This window comes from Mustela lutreola, chromosome 1, assembly GCF_030435805.1.
Source record: "Mustela lutreola isolate mMusLut2 chromosome 1, mMusLut2.pri, whole genome shotgun sequence".
NCBI lineage: Eukaryota > Metazoa > Chordata > Mammalia > Carnivora > Mustelidae > Mustela > Mustela lutreola.
Window position 1 is genome coordinate 196813904 of NC_081290.1, and position 19146 is coordinate 196833049.

Here is a 19146-nt window from a genome sequence, read left to right on the forward strand (position 1 = left end):
TAGCTCGGGTCATGATCCCAGGGTCTTGGGACCAAGCCCTGCATTGGGCTTTCTGCTTAGCGGGGAGCCTGCTTCCTCCTCTCTCTCTCTCTGCCTACTTGTGATCTCTGTCTGTCAAATAAATAAACAAAATCTTAAAAAAAAAAAAAAGACTTTATTTATTTGACAGAGAGAGATCATAAGTAGGCAGAGAGGCAGAGAGAGAGAGAGGAGGAAGCATGCTCCCTGCTGAGCAGAGATCCTGACATGGGGCTTGATCCCAGGACCCTGAGATCATGACCCAAGCTGAAGGCAGAGGCTTTGACACACTGAGCCACCCAGGCACCACCCCCAAAATTTTTTAACAAGTTGTAAGTCTCCTGTTTCTAGTTAAGAGTTTTACATATCTTAAATTGTTTTAAATTTAATCTAAAATGTCCCCATCTACTAAGACAATGTGTTTTTTTCCTCTTTTAAATTAGTTAATACAATGAATAACATTAGACTTTCCAATGTTAAGCCAGCCTTAACATTCTGGGGGTAAACTGAATTTGTCCATGATGAATAAACTACCTCTGTCATAAATGACAGGATTCAGAGTGCTAACATTTTCTTTAGGGTTTTACATCTTTGTTCATATGTAGAAGTGGTCCATAATTGCCTTTTCTTGTGTTGCCCTCTCTGGTTGTTTAGAAGGTTATACCAACCTTCTAAAATAGTTGGGGAGTGGATGAAGCTGGTGAGGGGAATTAAGAGGTACAATTTGCCAGTTATAAAATAATTAAGACATAGGGATGTAATGTATGGCATAGGAAATACAGTCAGTAATCCTGTAACAACTTTGTATGGTGACAGGTGGAAACAAGACATATAGTAGTGACCATTTTTGTAATGTATATATTTTTTTTACTATTTTTGAAAGATTTTATTTATTTGCCAGAGGGAAAGAGCATAAGCAGAGTGAGCAGCAGGCAGAGGGAGAAGAATCTGGGATCATGACTGGAGCTAAAGACAGACACTTAACAGACTGAGCCACCCAGGTGTCCCATTTTGTAATGTACATAAATACTAAATCACTGTTGTACACCTGAAACTAATAGAATATTGTATGTCAGTCATTCTTCATTTGAAAAATAGATGGGGAATGGTTCCTTTTTTCTATTCATTGAAGAGTTTAAGCTTGGAACTCATTATTCCTTGTATGTTTGGTAGACTCATCTGTTCATCCATTTGGGCCTAGCATTTTCTTTGTGGGAAGATTTAAAATCACAATTTCAATGTCTTAAAGTGGTTTAGATCTGTTTAGACTTTCTGTTTCTTCTGGAGTACTTTAGCACAGAGTAAGTTGGTCAATGAAAAATACAAGACCAGCTTAAATAAATTAAATTTTCAATTTGAATTTCCTGGATCACATAGACAGTACAAATCTGAATTCTACCTGCATGAAGAACGGCCCATGGTTATGAATTTTCAGGGCACTTTTTCCTTCCCTCCACAGCCAGATGTTGAGGCAGATCATCTTCCTAAATATCTTGTCTCCTTTAGTGGGGGAGCTTTTGTTTTGTTTTTAAGAGTTGCCTCTTTCATTGAGGTGATGAACCTTAGAGATCTTGGCTCTAAGGGAAATGCTCTCTTCCAGTCCCTTACCTTCCACTAGCCCCCAGGGCTTGTCTCCTGTGCCTTAAACATTGCACCAAAAGCTCAAGGCTCTAGACTTCTAGAAACCAGCAACCACTCTTAGAACTTAAGCTTCAGTGTCCACTTAGCATTCTATAGACTCATGCTCCCATATTTTTCATTTCTGAAAATGTTATTAAGAGAGCAGCAATGTAAGCAAATGGATGTTTTTAATTTTGCAGCCAGAACTGCAGCCAGAACTGTTCTTAGCTGAATTGTCTTTAGGATATCTCATCTATTGTAAAGCCTGAAATGGAAGTGCCTGGTCCTTCTTTAAAATAAAAAAATAAATAAATAAAGAGGCACCTGGGTGGCTCAGTGGGTTAAGCCTCTCCCTTCAGCTCAGGTCATGATCTCAGGGTCCTGGCATCGAGCCCCGCATCGGGCTCTCTGCTCAGCAGGGAGCCTGCTTCCCTCCCTCTCTCTGCCTCTCTGCCTACTTGTGATCTCTGACTGTCAAATAAAAAATAAAAAATCTTTTAAAAAATAAAAGATTTGGGAGAAGTTTTGAGATTCCTCAAGAAGACTTGCCAGTAATAACCTTCTAATACAGCAATTAAACTCTCTGTGATGGTAGAGAGCCACATCTGTGCTCTCCAGGGTAATAGCCAGTAGCTGCAGGAGGCTATATAGCACTTGAAGCATGTATTTTTTTTTTTAATTTTAATGTATTTTTTATTGTATTTTTAATGTATCTAATTCTAATTAATTCAAATGTAAATATCTACATATGGCTAGCAGCTATTAGATGTGACAGTGCAGGGCCTTCTTTTTTTAAAAAAAAAGATTTTCTTTATTTAATTTACAAAGAGACACACTGTGAGAGAGGAAACACAACCAGGGGGAATGGGAGAGGGAGAAGCAGGCTTCCCGCTGAGCAGGGAGCTCGATTTGGGGCTCAATCCCAGGACCCTGGGATCATGACCTGAGCCAAAGGCAGACACTTAATGTCTGAGCCACCCAGGTGCCCCAGTGCAAAGCTGTCAACAGAGAAATGACCCCGATTCAAGCAGAGCCCTGTGGTGTTGCTGTCAGGGTTGGCTGCACTCTGCTGTCTGGTATCCCAAGAGGTCCTTTGGTGGCTGAGGCTTCCTATGAGTTCCTTTCCTTAAGCCAGGCCTTTTTAGGAGTGCAATTCTGACCTGATGGATGTCCGAATCAAACTTATACCTGCGTTGGTGAATTTGCCACTAATGAATTGTATTTTATTACAATTTCATTTTGTATCTTCCCTTTGTTCACTACCTTCCAGCCACAAGGGCCATTTCTGTTTCCAAAAAGTGGTCTTCACCATTCTGACTTCTCTGCCTGAAATACACGTTCCCTGGTCTCTTCACATGCTGGTTCTTTCTCATCCTTCAAGTCTCCGCTCAATGTCATCTCCCTGAGAAGTCACCCATGACTACCTTTTCTTCCTATCCCCAGACTCTATCACTTTGTCCTGTTTTACTCTAGAAATAGCACTTAATCATTATCTTAAAATTATCCTATTTGTTTTCCTCATCTCCATTTGATTATGAATTTTATGAAAGTAGAGATCTCCCTGGCTTGTTCAGGATGGACAGTGTTTGGCACAAAGAAAATGGAAGCCTAGAGAGGGTAGGTGACTTGCCCAAAGCTCCACAGCCTTGGGCCAAGAGTTATGGCTCCTAATTCAGGATATTTTTGTTGTTGTTGTTGTTGTTGTTGTTATTGTTAAAACATAGATACTCTGCTCAAGTTCTCTTCCAGAGAGAGAAGAGAAGGAGAGAGAGAAAGAAAGATAGGGGGAGATTGGTGTGGGGATGGGGAGAGGAAAAAGGGAAAGAAAGGGAATACATACTTAGAAATTTCCATAAGATCTAAGCCTTGGATTTTTTTTAAAGGTTTTATTTATTTATTCGACAGACAGAGATCAGAAGTAGGCAGAGGCAGGCAGAGAGAGAGGAGAAAGCAGGCTCTCTGAGGAACGGAGAGCCTGATACGGGGCTCGATCCCAGGACCCTGGGATCATGACCTGAGCCAAAGGCAGAGGCTTTAACCTACTGAGCCACCCAGGTGCCCCTAAGCCTTGGATTTTTGAACAGGTCTTGCTATGGCCATTAACCCCCAAAAACATTTGTTCTAGCCTTATACATAGTTCAACACCTTCTGCTGTATACTCCCACAGGTGGGGGATGTTATCCAGGAAACTTGTGGACAAGTTTTGGACTGAAGATAATTATTCTAGATCCTAAGTCTCCCTCCTAATGCTCTCTACTTCACAAAACAATTGGCCTTTTATCCAATTCATAATAATATTTCTGGTAGAAATAATCCAAAAGCAAATAGTCATGGACATACAGTGCACTTTGACTGACTGAAAATTGCAAAAATTTTCTCACTCATTAGTTCTGTCTGGAAAAAAAAAAACCAAAACAACAACTCAAAACTGACTTTGGAGAAAACAGCACAATTTTTTAGTAAATTTGAAATAATTTGTATCTATCAAATAACACCAAGGAAAAAGGGATAGCCTGAAATAACAGCCCCCCCAAAACTTATAATTTCTCTCTTTTAAGTAAAAATTTTATATAGGGGAAAAAAAAGTAAAGCAAAGCACAGAAACTCTGACAGATGATTCACATTCAAGCTGCAAATCACATCTTTGTATGCATAGCAGAGACATGAGCAAATTAGGTTAACAGAGGAGGCAGAAGCCCCCAGCCTGGAAGAAAAGAGGGTGACAGAAATGTATTTCTGCCCTGTTCACCTCTTTTTTCTTTTCTTTCTTTCCTTCCTTCCTTACTTTCAGATTTTATTTGCCAGAGAAACAGCAAGAGAGTTAACACAAGCAGGGGAAGAGGGAGAGGGAGAAGCAGGCTTCCTATCACCAAGCAGGGAGCCCCGTATGGGGCTCGATCCCAGGATCCTGGTCTCATGACCTGAGCTGAAGGCAGATGCCTGACTGAGCCATCCAGGTGCCCCTCACTTCCCTTTCTTTTCGGCACTTAACACGAAGAAAATTTCTGTGAAATGAAAATGGATGAAAAATGGAAATGGTTTAAATGACTCTCATAAAAAATCAAGAAATAAGACGGGCTCAACAGATTTCAGAAACATTCTTCCCATGCTAATTAAACAATATTCGTGTAATTCTTATTAAAACGTCAGTGTTCAACCCAGGGTGTCAGGTATCAAAGCATCCATGGAGTCTAAAGGTGTTTTCCAGGTCCGGCCTTCCGGAGCTCCCGGCCCCACTCTGCAGCATCTTTAGCTGGTAGGGTTAGGGACTCGCGGCCTTGGTCTCTCTTCCCTCAGCACCAACTCGGGCCGCGGAGCCCGTCGGGAGTTGTAGTCGCTGCACCTCGCGGAGGCGGGACGCGGCGGCCGCCGGAGCGCCGAAAGGGGGCGGGGCAGGGCTGGGCTTGGCGCAGGCGCACAGCTCTGGCCGAGCAACATGGCGAACCTAGCGCCTCAACCCAGCAAGAGAAAGCGCGAGCCAGTCGCGGAGGAGGCGGAAGCCGCCGGCATAGAAGAAAAGGGAACCGGAGTTGGGAATGGTACCTCTGCCCCTGTGCGCTTACCGTTCTCCGGCTTTAGAGTGAAAAAAGTGCTGAGGGAGTCTGCGAGGGACAAAATCATTTTTCTCCATGGGAAGGTACCATTAGGAGCGCGGGGCGGGGATGCGGGTCGCGGTGAGCCAATCACCGCCTTGGAGGCGGATTTATTTATTTATTTATGTTTAAAAACCCGCGCTCGGCCGGAAAATACCAATCGCACTACTTGTGGGGGAGGGAGAGTGTACCACTAAACTGCGTGGGGGCGGGGGCGTACAGGAGACAAGTTTACCCATGGAATCAAGGAAATCCACAGACTTAGGGTTAATTTTCCTAAGTCCTCCTTTACTAAAAGTAACTCGTAGAGAGTATTGCAGATTTAAAATCACGGGTTGAATTCTCCAAACTGTTCATTATGTATTCATTTAACATAGAGCTGCTGGGAACCAGCAAATGTTGCTGGATCGTCCGTCTATGGAACGACAAAGAGCCTGTGGGAGATAGGATCCCCGCGGTGCAGGATCTCAGCCCCAACCGAGGAGACAGTTTATTGAATTTCTAATTCAGTTTCACATTTCACGCGCTGAGCTAAGTGCTGGAGACCTAGAGATGAAAGTTACCATCCCCGATTTTCAGGGTTGCAGTGTATCTTCTGGTACAGATTGGTACAGCCGGCTCTAATACCATGTGCTCAGCTCTATAGAAGGAATTGAGGAGAGACTGAGACCATCTTGGGAACTAGTGAGGAGGCCCAGTCGCAGATGGGTATTAGGGTTCTTTAGAATTCCTAGCAGGAGCTCTCATTTTGGGAGGACCAGGAAGACCTTGGCCTAGGCTACCATGCCTCTGTGTCTTTTGTTTTGTTTGCATGATTCCCTGTAGTTCTCTTAGCCCTGTCTTCTGTCTGTAGCACCTGCTGAAGATTTTAGCTATGAGAACTTTTGAGCTAGGAGTTAACTGGGATACCCAGATTCTAGTTTGTTCCTGTGACCTTGGGCAAGTCACCTAGTCTCTCTGACACGTTTCTTCATCTGTACAGTGGGGAGAATTTGATAGAGGCCTGCAAGCCTAAAATAGAAAAAAGTGGAGAAGCTTTGCATCTTTCAGAAGAAAGATGTGAGTGCTGCCCCCAAGGATTTGGGTTAATGAGATGGCTGCTCTGGGAGAAGAAATGGGAGGCCCCAGAGCTTCTGCCTCTGCTCCTGGGCTCACTGATGGTTTCTCTGGCTACAGGTGAATGAGACCTCTGGGGATGGAGATGGAGATGGAGAGGATGCTGTTGTGATCCTAGAGAAGACACCGTTTCAGGTAGAGCAGGTGGCCCAGCTCCTGAAGGGCAACCCTGAGCTCCAGTTGCAGTTCTCCAATGATATCTACAGCACTTATCACCTGTTTCCTCCACGGCAGCTGAGTGGTGAGCAAGTGGGGGCTGAGGTGGCTTCTTGTGGGGTGGGGCAGTTGGGGGGACATTGGTGGGAAATTAGGAGGTGTGGTGGTTTCTCCCCAAAACTAGTTTGCATATTCTGGTGCAGTAGTTCCCAATGGAAGCAGGAGGGGATTTTGCACCTCGCCTCCCCAGGAGACATTTGGCAAATTCTAAAGACAATTTTGTTTGTCAGAGCTGGGGAGAAGGGGTTGCTGCTGGTACCTAGAGGGGAGAGGCCAAGGATGTTCCTGAATATTCTATAAAACGGAGAATGGGAACCTCATAATAAAGAAATGTCAGTAGTGCTGAGATTGGTGTAGTTTACTTGGGGAACGGAGTGTGACTCATGGTATAAAACATTTAATCTCCTAACCGAATAATAATGATTGTCAACACTTGCTAAATTCTTATTATTGTGCTAGCCACCATTCTCAGTATCTTACACGTATTTTCATATATAGTGCTCAGAGGTAGCCTCATTATGACTGGACTTTACAGGTCAGGGAATGGAGGTTTTGAAAGGTTAAGTGACTTACCCAAGATCACACAGCCAGTAGGTGAGAGAAAAACTAAGATCTTTCAGTAGAGGAGCACTCACTCACCACACTGCTGTGGGATGAGCAGTATATAAGGTGCTGCAAAGATCAGGAACTCACTTCTAGTGTGGGAGACGCTGAGTGCATTCAAGGGGGATGGACTTGGGAAGGGCAGGCATTCATGGGCTAAAAGGCAAGAGATTTGTTTGGATTGCCAGGATTTTTTTAATTATTAAGAAGAGGAAGAATTTGGGGCACCTGGATGGCTCAGTCAGTTAAGTGTCTCCCTTCAGCTCAGGTCATAGTCTCAGGGTCGTGGGATCAAGCCCCATGTTGGGCTCTCTGCTCCCCGGAAAGTCTGCTTCTCTCTTTTCCCTCCGTGCACACAGTCTCTCTCTCTCTCTCACTCTAGCTCTCTCTCTCAAGTAAATAAATAAAACTTAAGAAAAAAAAAAAAGTAGATGGGGTGCCTGGGTGGCTCAGTGGTTAAGTGACTGCCTTTGGTTCCGGTGATGATCTCAGTGTCCTGGGATGGAGTCCCTCATCGGGCTCCCTCTGCTCTGCCAGGGAGCCTGCTGCCAGGGAGCCTCTCCCTCTGCCTGCCACTCCCCCCAGCTTGTGTTCTCTCTCTGTCAAATAAAGAAAGAAAAATCTTTATTTAAAAAAAAAAGAAGTTACTTATTTCCTTTACTTTGTTTTGGCTTCTATGTCAAAAACTAGGCATGATGTGGGCTTTTTCCCTTTAGATGGTTCAGTTTAATAGGCAGCTTTGTTGGAAGTGTGAAGGAGACCGGTTGACTGAATTAGGAAATTCTGGGATTAACTTTGTAGCACATGGCAGTTTTGTAATATCCTTCTTTTTGTTTGTCCTCTGGCATTTAAGAATAATTTGGCTTTACAGATACTCTGCCACAGCCCTTTTGTTAGGTTTAATCTTTTCTGTATCCCCAAGAAAGGGTGCTGTTTTTTCTTGTTTTTTTTTGAGATATATGTGAACACTTGATGTGGAACAAGCAAGCCTTTCATGGCCAAAGGCAGTGCAGCCTGGACCTCCGCGGCAGGCGAGTCAGATTGATTGGTTGAAGTTGATGGAAACGGACAGTTTTATTTACTTTCTCAGGCGCTGACATTTGAGGAAATGTAGCCCTCAACAGGGGGTGGCGGAAGCAGGACAGAAGGCTTTGTCGCCAAACACCACTTGGGGCAGCCCCCAAACTATAAGCTCTAAGGTCATTACTCTGCCACCACCGTTTTCTCTCACCTTCCCCAGCTCCTCTGTCCATGCTCCCCACCCCCAGCCAAAATATAGAAGGTTCTGCTGCACAGAGAAACCCTGCAGAATTCACAGCCTTGCCTTTGCCTTTTATTTTTCTAGTACTTCTATGATACCGGTAGCACACAGGTGGTCGTGGCCTCTGCCCTGGCTTTCTATTTTTTTTTTTTTTTTTTTTTTAAAGCTAAGCACTGAAAGAGGCAGTCGGTTATCCTGCTCACTACAGGTCTTCCTCCCCACTCAGAACCCCAAACATTTCCTTCCTTTTCCCTAGTATTGCCCTCTCCTACCCCCTATCCCCTGGGAGCCTCAGATGGGAACTCATCGATCGTATCTGGGGCTCACTGTCTTAGCACAAGCATTAGTATACATGCAGCTCATTTTACTTTTATTTTCCCTCTCCAAACTAGGCACAGTGAGTGGAAGTCATAAAAATTTGTTTCAGGGCTCAGCCCTCCTCTCTTTCTCTCGTATGTCCAGAACTGGATAATGGTCTAGATCAGGGTTTGGCAGACTTACTGTCCAGAGAGGAAATACTTTAAGCTTTATGAGCCGCTTCAGTGGTCTCTTTCACATATTCTTCCTTCCTTTTTTTTTTTTTAAACCACCGCTTTAGAAATAAAAATGCCGCTCTTCGCTTGCTGGATGTAGAGAAAGAGACCATGGAGCTCATCTTCTGGCTGTAGTTCATTAACTCCATTCCAGATTCTTTCCCTCGCCAAGTGTGGTCTGTGGACCAGCCATATGGCTATTATCCTGGAGCTTCTTAAATAGTCCGAATCTCAGGCCCCCTCTGAGGTCAGAATTAGTATCTGTTTTAGCGAAACCCCCAGGCGAGTCACATGCAAGTCAGACTTTGTGAAGTACTGGTTTTTAAATACCATCTGTGTGTGGTGATGCCCATGTTTCTTTCTCCATCTCCATTCTCCACCCCTCCCTCTAAGGACTCCAGGCTCTTTGAAATAAACACCAACTTGGTATCTCTCTTTGGAGGTCCCTGGTACCTTCTAGGTAAAATATGAGACAACTCAGATTCATTAAGGTCTTTAAAAACACTTAGCGCTTATTGAATAGTAGCTACTGTTGTAGGCCCTGTGCTGGGTCCTAGAGCTTGAGATGAATTAGACAACCAACTCTGCCTGCAGTCTTGTTTGGGGTGGGATACTACCAGTTACTATGAAAGAGGGAAGTAAACTCAACAGGGTTTGGTTATTGCCTGGGTGTAGGAAACAGAAGTCCTGGAAGTTTAGAGCCATGTCAGACCCACTTCCAGTCCCCAACAGCCCGACCCCTTAGTAGGTGCTCACTAAATGCTGCTGAAAAATGAACCCACAAACCAACTCTGCTCAGTTTTTGCCTATGGGCCAAGTGTTCCACAGCCACGAGGTGGCAGCATTGCCATAGTATTCCTGTGGCTGGCCCCTTTGGCCTCTGTGCCAGTCTTCTGGACCCCAGCCCCACCTCTCCAATCTCAGAGTCTTGGAGTCACCAACTCTTAACACTGCCTGCAGAGGCCTTAAGGCATGGTTCCTATAGCCTCAGCCCCCAGAGCCCTCTGCACAGTTGCCATTTTGAGATTTTCTGTCATCTCTGGCTATTCTTCCAGATGTCTTTCCCATAATACTACTTGCTCAGGGAAGCCCCACCCCCACCCCACATTTCTGAGCTGACTGCTCTCCTGATTTCTTCTGCTGTTTCTCCACTCACTGGCAAATCTCTTCTTCTCTTCCAGCCTGAAGGTTTTGCATCCTCTTCCTTTATCCCTCCCAAATTCTCAGCCGACCCCAAGAGGCTGCCACTTCGAGCCATTCATGCCCCCCGCCCCCACCTTGTTGACAACATAGAGAGAGCCAGGGCATTGGAGTCAGGCTCAGATCCTGTCCTAGTGCTAATACTTACTAAGTAAGTGTGGCTTGAGGCAGTGTCGTGCTGTTTCTGAGTTTTAGTGTAGTACAGAGGTGAAGAGCAAGCCCTGGGTCAGATATCATATGTGCTGGAATCCTGGCTTTGCTGTTTCACCAGCTGTGAAGACTTGGTAAGTTTTTTGTATTCATTTAACAGAGGTGAAGGGCCAGCTCCGCGTTTGGTGCTGTGCTAGGTGAGTGCATTAGATACTCGCAGTGTCCTTGGAGTTGTCGTCCAGGGACAGAGGCAGCCAGCAGACAAGGAAACAAGCGTTTCAGTGGCCGTGAGCTAGAGAGGGGCTGCTCATCTGGGAGCCCTAGGGGGCTCTCTGCAGAGGTGACACTCAAGCCGAGACCCACAGGATGGAAAGGAACCAGCTGTGCAGAGCTGTGAGGGGGGTGGGGGAATATTTGGGGCCAAAGGAATAGCATGTGTCCTGGAGGAGGAAAGAGGAACAGAAAAGAGGCTGCTTTGTTCGGAGCTTGAGGGGGCAGTTGATGGCTGCGGTGTGTGACACAGATGTAGTTGGGGAAGTCACTTCAGTTATGTTCTTGTTAAATTAGGTTAGTAACTGAACATATCCTGGGATAGTTACAAAACAAATGACATAAGGAAATGTTTTAGGGGCGCCTGAGTGGCTCAGTTGGTTAAGCATCCGACTGTTGATTTCGGCTGAGGTCATGGTCTCAGGGTCGTGAGATTGAGCCCTACGTCCTGCTAAGATTCTCCCTCTTCCCCTGCCCGCCTTAAAAAAAAAAAAAGAAAATGTTTTAGCCTCTGCCCACAGTGTGAGATACATCTTACACTGTGACCCAGTAGTTGTGAATAAACACATGTGGATATAAGAGAAACAAATGGTTCACAAAACAAAACTTACCCTTAGTATTTTCAACTGAATTCCACTCTTGTCTGTTTCCTTTTAAATGCTGGTCTTAACTTCCTAAATTAATTTCATCATCACTGTCATGGGTTATAACCCTTGGAAATAAGCACATGAAACACTTAGCATGGTGACTGGCATATGATGGGTATTTTGTAAGGGTTAGTCATCTTCTATTATGGGGTTTCTCCCTTTAAGATTGCATGAGCCTTAAGTGGAGCAGTATAGCTAACATGGGAAAATGCCTGGCCCTGACCACAGGCAGGTTTTCTTTCTTCCCCCTGTGGCCATGTGGCAAACATGAGGGCTGAGCCGGCCAGATGGCTGGCATGTCAGTGCCGCCCCGGCTGTCTGCGCAGGGCAGAGCCTGGATCATCTGCTTCTTGAGCTCTCACGCTCTCACGCCCGTGGCCTGTCAATGGAGCCCTTTCATTAAGATCTCTGTTCTCTCTTACCTGGGGAAGGAGGGGGTGGGTAGTTAGGGAGAGGGGTGTGACTCAGAAATCCAGACCGTGTCTAAAAAGGCCAATTGTTTTCCCCAATGTAGAGCAGGGGTGTGGAATCTCAGGTTCAGAGGAGGAGAAGGCGTCTGTGTGAGAGTGAGGCCAGGGCAGGGAGTAGAGGGAACCTCGGAATGACATCTTCCTTTGGTTGCTGAGAACTCCGGATACTTTAGCTACAGGCACAGTTGTCCTCCCTGTGCTCCTTGCAGAGGCAAAACCGGGACCCCTGGAGTCCAGACTGAGGGCTTGTTGGGAAGGAACATTTTAAACTCTCCATTCCCATAAGAGTCTCCTCTGGTAGTAGTGTTCACGATAGAAAAGACTAGAAACAATCCAGATATCAATTAACAATAGAGTTGATAAGTAAATCAAGGTGTTTCCCTGTACTGGGCCACTTCTTTCAGGCAGTGAAAGTAAACAAACCACAGCTACATACTTGAAGAATCTCACCACCTCGAGCTAGAGAAGCAAGACACAGAATACACACAGGGTGGTTCCAGTTAGATAAAGTTGAGAAACAACAGAACTAAACAATATACTGCTTAGGGATGCATGCATAATTAATACAATTAATAAGACTGAAAAAGAAATGATGAATGCCTTATTCAGCAAAGTGATTATCCCTGGTAGGGACAGGGCTGAGAGGACGTCCAAAGTTCTGGGAGTGCTCGGTTTCTTGGGCTGCACACTCCATGCATGGGTTTTCTTTTGTTTTATTTTAGGTCTTTAAACAGTATATCTTTGGGCGCCTGGGTGGCTCAGTGGGTTAAGCCGCTGTCTTCGGCTCAGGTCATGATCTCAGGGTCCTGGGATCGAGTCCCGCATCGGGCTCTCTGCTCGGCAGGGAGTCTGCTTCCTCCTCTCTCTCTCTCTCTGCCTGTCTTTCTGCCTACTTGTGATCTCTGTCTGTTAAATAAATAAATAAAATCTTTAAAAAAAAAAACAAAAAAAACAGTATATCTTTTATATTTACATACATACATGTATATGTAAAAGTATGTATACATACGTATTCACACACGTTTTATATATATATATATACATATATATATATATTTTAGATTTTATTTATTTATTTGACAGAGAGAGATCACAAGTAGGCAGAGAGGCAAGCAGAGAGAGAGGAGAAACCAGGCTCCCTGCTGAGCAGAGAGCCCGATGCGGAGCTCAATCCATGACCTGAGCTGAAGGCAGAGGCTTAACCTACTGAGCCACCCAGGTGCCCCACATGTTTTATATTGTACAGTGTATTTCCAATTAAAAGTTAAGAAAAAACCAAAACAAACAAAAAAGAAAAACCAGCAGGTCCTTAGAAGAGCTGAGAATATTCCCCCACTATATAGAGTCCTGCCTTCATTCTCAAATTTGGTTTCCAGTCACTGTGACTGAAAGTGTTTGACTGAGGCCTCCTTTCCTCTGGGTTTTGGGCATTAGCAGACTTGTATTTCTGTGTACCGTCTTTTTTCTGGTGCAGAGAAGTGGTGGGGCCTGACTCTTCTCTGTGCTGGAGTGCACTGCAGCCTGAGGCCAGCCCTGGTAGAACAGGGCAGTGTGGGGAGGTCCTCCAGCTACTGGAGGAGAAGGCTTGGTACCAGGCTCTGTGGGCTCCACTCCTACACATACTGGCACGGGCTCGTCGCCCCGTCCCTTCTGGGTGTCCTCGGCAGGGCTCTCATTGCAGCAGAGGTTCAGGTCTCTGAACAGTGACCAACAGGGAAAGTCTTGCCAGAAAGGTTACCTCCTGGGCTGAGTACTGAAGAGCCCCATCGTCTAACATGAGAAACACCCCAGGCTTGCAGCCAGTGGGTCACACCAGGGCAAGTCATGGAATTGCTCTGAGACTCAGTTTCTCTCAATGAAAAATGGGGAATCTGATAGCTAGTTAGCCCACCTCAGTGGGCTTCGGTATCCTATGAGAGAGCAGAGAACCACAGTATCTCAGGTTTGAATGGAACTTTAGAGATTTATTTAGTAATGTGATTTTTAACTAGAACCGTTCATCACAAATGCTTACGGAGCTTTCTCGAATACAGAATCTGGACCTACTGAATAGATCTCTCTGTGATAGGGCTAGGCCATTCATCAAAGTCATATAGTCACATGGTCAAGTCATCAAATAGGACTGAAAGGCTTATATACAGGGCCTGGAACAGGCTTTTGTACCACTCTGCCCCACCCTGGCCCTGCCTTCCAGAAGCAGCTACCATGAAGAGAATTTCTGGGATTAGTGCTTCTGGTAGTTTCCTCTAGACCCTAACTGAAAAATAAGCTAATGCAACTCCATGATTTGTCACATTTTGACTTTCTTAGTCCTCCGCAATGGAGATGGAAAGGTTTAGTTCCTTTTTATACATTTCTCACCCTCCCTCCCCTCTCCTTCCATTTTTTTAAAAAAAAAGATTTTATTTATTTATTTGACAGAAAGAGAGGTCGCAAGTAGGCAGAGAGGCTGGCAGAGAGAGGGGGAAGCAGGCTCCCTGCTGAGCAGAGAACCAGGTGCGGACCTTGATCCCAGACCCTGGGATCATGACTTGAGCCGAAGACAGAGGCTCAACCCACTGAGCCACCCAGGTGCCTTCCTTCCAGTTTTTTTTGTTTATATTGTTATTTTTAGGGTTTTAAAAAATTACTTTCGGAATCCTAAATACACTGCAACTGTTAGCCCTTGATCCCTCTCCTTGAGGCTGTCACTCTGTCAGTTAAGAATATCCATCCGTGCCTCTAGCCTTCTCTTGCTTTGCTGTCTCCTGACTTCTGTCCGCCATGCTTGTATTTCACATGGTTTATGGTATGTTCTGTTGCATGATTGTAATCAAGTCTTGTGTGCTTTGTCTGTAAGTAGATTCTGAGCTGCCCACCAGTAAACAGCCTTACATTAATGTGGCCAGATTAATGTGCGCTACACACTCAAGCAGAGGACTAGGATTCTGGTTCCTCTCCTACCTGCCCAGTGCTTGAGACCCTCAGACCCCTGGAACGAGGGTGCATCTGAATATCTAGGTGAAATGGTTGTTCTGTTCTCACATTCCAGCAGTTCTTCAAATCATGACGCATATTTGAACCATTATTTTATGTTTTTCCTTCATAAAATTTTTAGTTGCTTCTTTTTTTTTTTTTTTTTTTAATTTTTTTGATTGTGGCTAAAAGAATCCTGAGCCTTTACTCTGTTTTTGAAATTATCCTGCCACTTAGTTTGATAATTCATTACATGATAAGTCCTTCCTTCCTGGAAATATTGTTTCCAGAACATTCTTTCCGGCTGCTCCAATCTGGACAGCCGATTCTTTAGACTTGCTGTATGGCCCTCAACTTTAGCCTTCCTGTCACAGCTTTTTCTGGGTTAGATCGACTGTTCTTAGGATTTGATGTCTCTCTTGTTTTAGTCTCTTACTTAGCTAATGTACAGTCTTAAGTACTTCCTCAGAAAGAACACATGAAAGGTAAACCTAGAATCCTTTATTTTACCCTCACTTTTGATTGATGGTTTGACCGAATACAGAATTTAAATTTCTTTTCCTTCAAAACATTAAAGACACTGATCTATTGACTTCAAATATCCATTGTTGTTAACAAGGTATCTGATGATAGATTTTCATTTTCTTACACTTAACTTGGTTTTTCATTTTCATTCTTTTTTTTCTTCTTGCTTTGTTAGTTTTCTTCTCTGGAAGCTTATCTTAGTATGCTCTTTATCTTAGGTGTACTGAAGCATTGTATAGCTGCGTCATGTTTGAATTTTTTTTTTCATTCATTGTACTTTTGGACCCTTTTGGTTTAAAGTCTTAGGTCATTCTTCCGCTCTACATTTTTTCTGTTATTTCTTTGATAATTTCCTTCCCTTTGTTTCCTTTATTTCCTCTTACTGAAAACCCTATTAGATGTTAGTCTCCTAGAGTGATCCTGTGTATTGCTTCTGTTCTCCCACTTTTCCTATTCCTTTTAACTATTCTTTTCTTTTTACAGTCCAGTAGATTGTCTCAACTTTATCTTCCAGACCTTTCTAGTGAAGGTTTTAATTTCGCAATCATATTTTAAATTTTCTTCCCTCATGATTCTCTGTTTCATTTTCTTAGCATCTTGCTCTTGCTTTACAGGTCCAAATTGACATTCTCTAACACACTAATTAGAATTATTTAAAAAATTATCTCCTGACCCTTCCATGATCTCATTTCCTCTGGGTCTGGTTCTCGTTGTTTATTTTGGTCATTCTTTTTCAGGCCGCTGGTTTTCTCTTAATGTCTGGTGAATGTTAGCTTATTTATGTTTAAAAATGAAGAGGCGGGCTGATAATCTGGTGAGCTGATGTGGGCTTTGTTCACCATCCACTGGTAGGTCTATTTCCACAATAGTCCTGGATGAGTAGCTGGCCCAGTGCTGTGTGGATGGGGAGCAGGCCCAGTGGGCGCTGTTTGGCACGCTGGAGCGTGCCCATGCTGGACCCTTCCTGCTCTCCTGTCCCCTATAGCTTGTGGGCTGCTGCTTTTTATATGGCCTGTGAGCCAAGGATGGTTTTTACATTTTTAACGAGGCATTTGAAACAGAAGAAAACTAAGAAGAATATGAAAAAGGGACAGCATCACCTACAACACCTAAAATATTTACTGTACATTTTCCAGAAAAGCTTGCCTACCACTGCTCTAGTCCATGGCTTTCTGTCGTTGGAGGACAGCCCTCCTGTTTTCATCTGGCTTTAAGTGCCTACCCCTGGGATGAGGGTGTGGCACTGGATGGAACCAGTTGGTACAGCTGTTCTCGATGCCCTTTGGTTGAGCCTTCATTTCCCTTCCTCTGTGCCTGGGTACTTGGAGCCAGCTAGGTATGGACTGTCAGGCCAGAGGTCACATAAAGGATCAGCCCATTTATACTTAAACAAGAAAAGACCTTGGGGTGCCTAGCTGGTTTGGTCGGTTAAACATCAGAGGTCCAAGCTTCGGCTCAGGTCATGATCCTAGGGTGCTGGGAGCAAGCCCCACGTCAGGCTCCCTGCTTGGTGGAGAGCCTGCTTCTCCCTCTGCCCCTTCTCCCACCTTGTGCGTGCACCCTCGCTGGCTCTCTCTCTCTCAAATAAATAAAATCGTAAAAAAAGAACTCTATGTAGATATGTTCATATATATGTAAACTCATTAAAGACTGGGATAGTAAATACCCAACTATTGTTAGTGTATGTTTCAATGAAAAGATTTGGGGATTAGACTTTTGAATTATTTGAGAATGTATTTATTTGATGCTTGAGTAGATATTTCTTAAGATGTTAACCTCGAATCACCAAACAAAACAAAGAAGCAGATGATCAGATTAGCTTGGAATAGAGCCTCTGCCTCCCTCCTTCACAGCCTGAATGACCCTTGTTGTGTGGGGCTTGTCAGTTCATCAGCAAGTACTGCATTCTCCCAAGATATGTGGACCCCAAACTCATGAATTACAGCTCTTTACAGAAATGGCCTGTGAGATACTAATGGAGAGCATGGAACTATGGAGGGGTGCACACTGGGAGCGGGTGGACTGGGGTGTGCAGGGGCAGGTCCTCCCATGGTTGGGGACTCAGTGGCCCCTGGGACGGCTGGACTTGGTGATGGGAGGGTGGGAAGTTGAAGGGGAGTTCTGGGTGAGGGCAGCACTATGGACACAGCTTTAGGGTAGGCTCCTGGCATAAGCTGGGCTTTGAACCCATAGGAATCTACTCCTTTGGTTTCATCACTTGAAGCCACCTAAAGATGGCAGATTTCTTTTCTTTTCTTTTCTTTTTTAAGATTTTATTTATTTGAGAGAGAGTGACAGAGAGCAATGAGTGGGGAGAAGAAGGAGAAGCAGGCTCCCCACTGAGCAGGGAGCCTGACATGGGACTTGATCCCAGGACCCCGAGATTGTGACCCACGCCAAATGCAGATGCTTAACCAGCTGAGCCAGCAGCGCGCCCCAGGATGCCAGATTTCTGTCCACTTTTCTCCCTGGGTGCTTCAGAGCTCCTGACACCAGGGAGCCAAGCCCCTTTTGGGGCTTAGAGGGACACTAGAATAACAAAAAGCAGACATTTCAAGCTGGGAAGGCTCCTAACTCCTGGGTTAAATTCTTTACACAGAATCTGAGTTCTTCCTTTCTTTTGGTGGTCTAATTGACTCCTGCTCTCCTTTCTCTGCCGCCTCAGCTCAGGAACCGTTGCATACTGCCTTCTCTGTGTCCCCAACTTCTCCCTTCAGCTGAGAGCCAAAGCCACGTGTTCAATTCTCTGTTTAGACTCATGGTTTCCACGAAGCCAGGAGAAGCCATTGCATTCAGAAGCAGTGAAGAAACACCACAAGACTGGTGTTCTCATTCTCTCTGTCTCCCCCAGATGGGGCAAGGTCCCAAGACTCTGTGGCAGTCTTGAGGCTCAAGTCAGCAGAAAAGTCAGCTTACTCAGGACCAGTGGGTGAAGGCGGATTACCAACAGGATAGCTGGTTCCACTTCATTGCTTGGCTCCGGCTGTGGCTGCCAGCCTATGGCAGCCTGGTTCTCTTGTCCTTTTCTGATCCAGACTTCTTAGTGAGTGATAATCTAAAATTCTGGTAGTCCGAGGCCCCTCTCAGTGGGGAATATACCCCGTACCTTTGATCTTCTGCCCCCTTCCTACCAGCACACACAACGTGGCAGTGTCCATGGGTATTGCGCTGAGACCGGGTCCCTGTGCCCCTCTCTGAGTGAATAAGGAAGTGCCTTTAGGCAGGAAGTTGTGAGAGGGGCCATGTTTTGGAACTCCTGAGTGTTTGGTACAACAGCTTTTGTAGACTGGTCTGCTTAACCCCAGAATAGCTGCTTCCTGTGTATGGGGATGTAGGGGTCTTTCAGCTCTGAGAGCAGGGCTGTCCGACCATGCCTCCATTATCTCATTCCGTACCAGTTCTCAGGCGTGTTCAAATGGATCTTTGTGGAGTGCTGTAAGCCCCACAGCCACCGTATAGCAGCATTTCCCATTCCTAATGGGCCACCTCTGAGACCATGAAACCAAAGGCCACCGCAGGCAGCCCTGGAGAAGCATTCAGAGTTGCCGAATTTGCTTGTGAGCCATCGGGCCCTGTTGTTTACGCCTCCTCTACCTCCCAGGCCTCGGAGAACTGAGGAGGAGGTGGAGGAGGGAAGGAGCCTGTCAGATCCAGGGCTTGGCTAAAATCAGCATGTGCCTCTCCTCTGCCTCTAATAGCATCTCTGAGCTGCCCTGGAGACAGGTAATTAGTGGTTTGAAGGTTTGCTGTGGAGCGGCCAAAGCCTCTAGTAGGATTCTGACCACACCCTTCATCCCTGTTTATTTTTGATCTGAAAGTCTCTTCAGGCCTCCCCTTGAGTACTTTAAGCATCCCTGCGATGCAGGACACAGACCACCTCCTCTCCAGCCTCCGGCCTGCTCTCTGGCCACCATGAGGCCGGGCTGAGGAGAGGGTCACCTCGTCAGGGGAGATCCCCAAGAGGAGGGA

The 19146-nt window shown here is 45.2% G+C and overlaps 1 protein-coding gene across 1 annotated transcript in view; it reads left to right on the forward strand.

The window, feature by feature from the left end:
• Positions 1–5029: 5029 nt before the first annotated feature.
• The window catches only part of DCPS (decapping enzyme, scavenger), a 42493-nt gene continuing 28376 nt past the window's right edge, over positions 5030–19146 (forward strand). The window contains exons 1-2 of the mRNA XM_059184582.1: positions 5030–5275; positions 6408–6588. Coding sequence (XP_059040565.1) covers positions 5075–5275; positions 6408–6588 — 382 coding nt within the window. The 5' untranslated portion in view covers positions 5030–5074. The remainder of the gene's footprint in view (positions 5276–6407; positions 6589–19146) is intronic.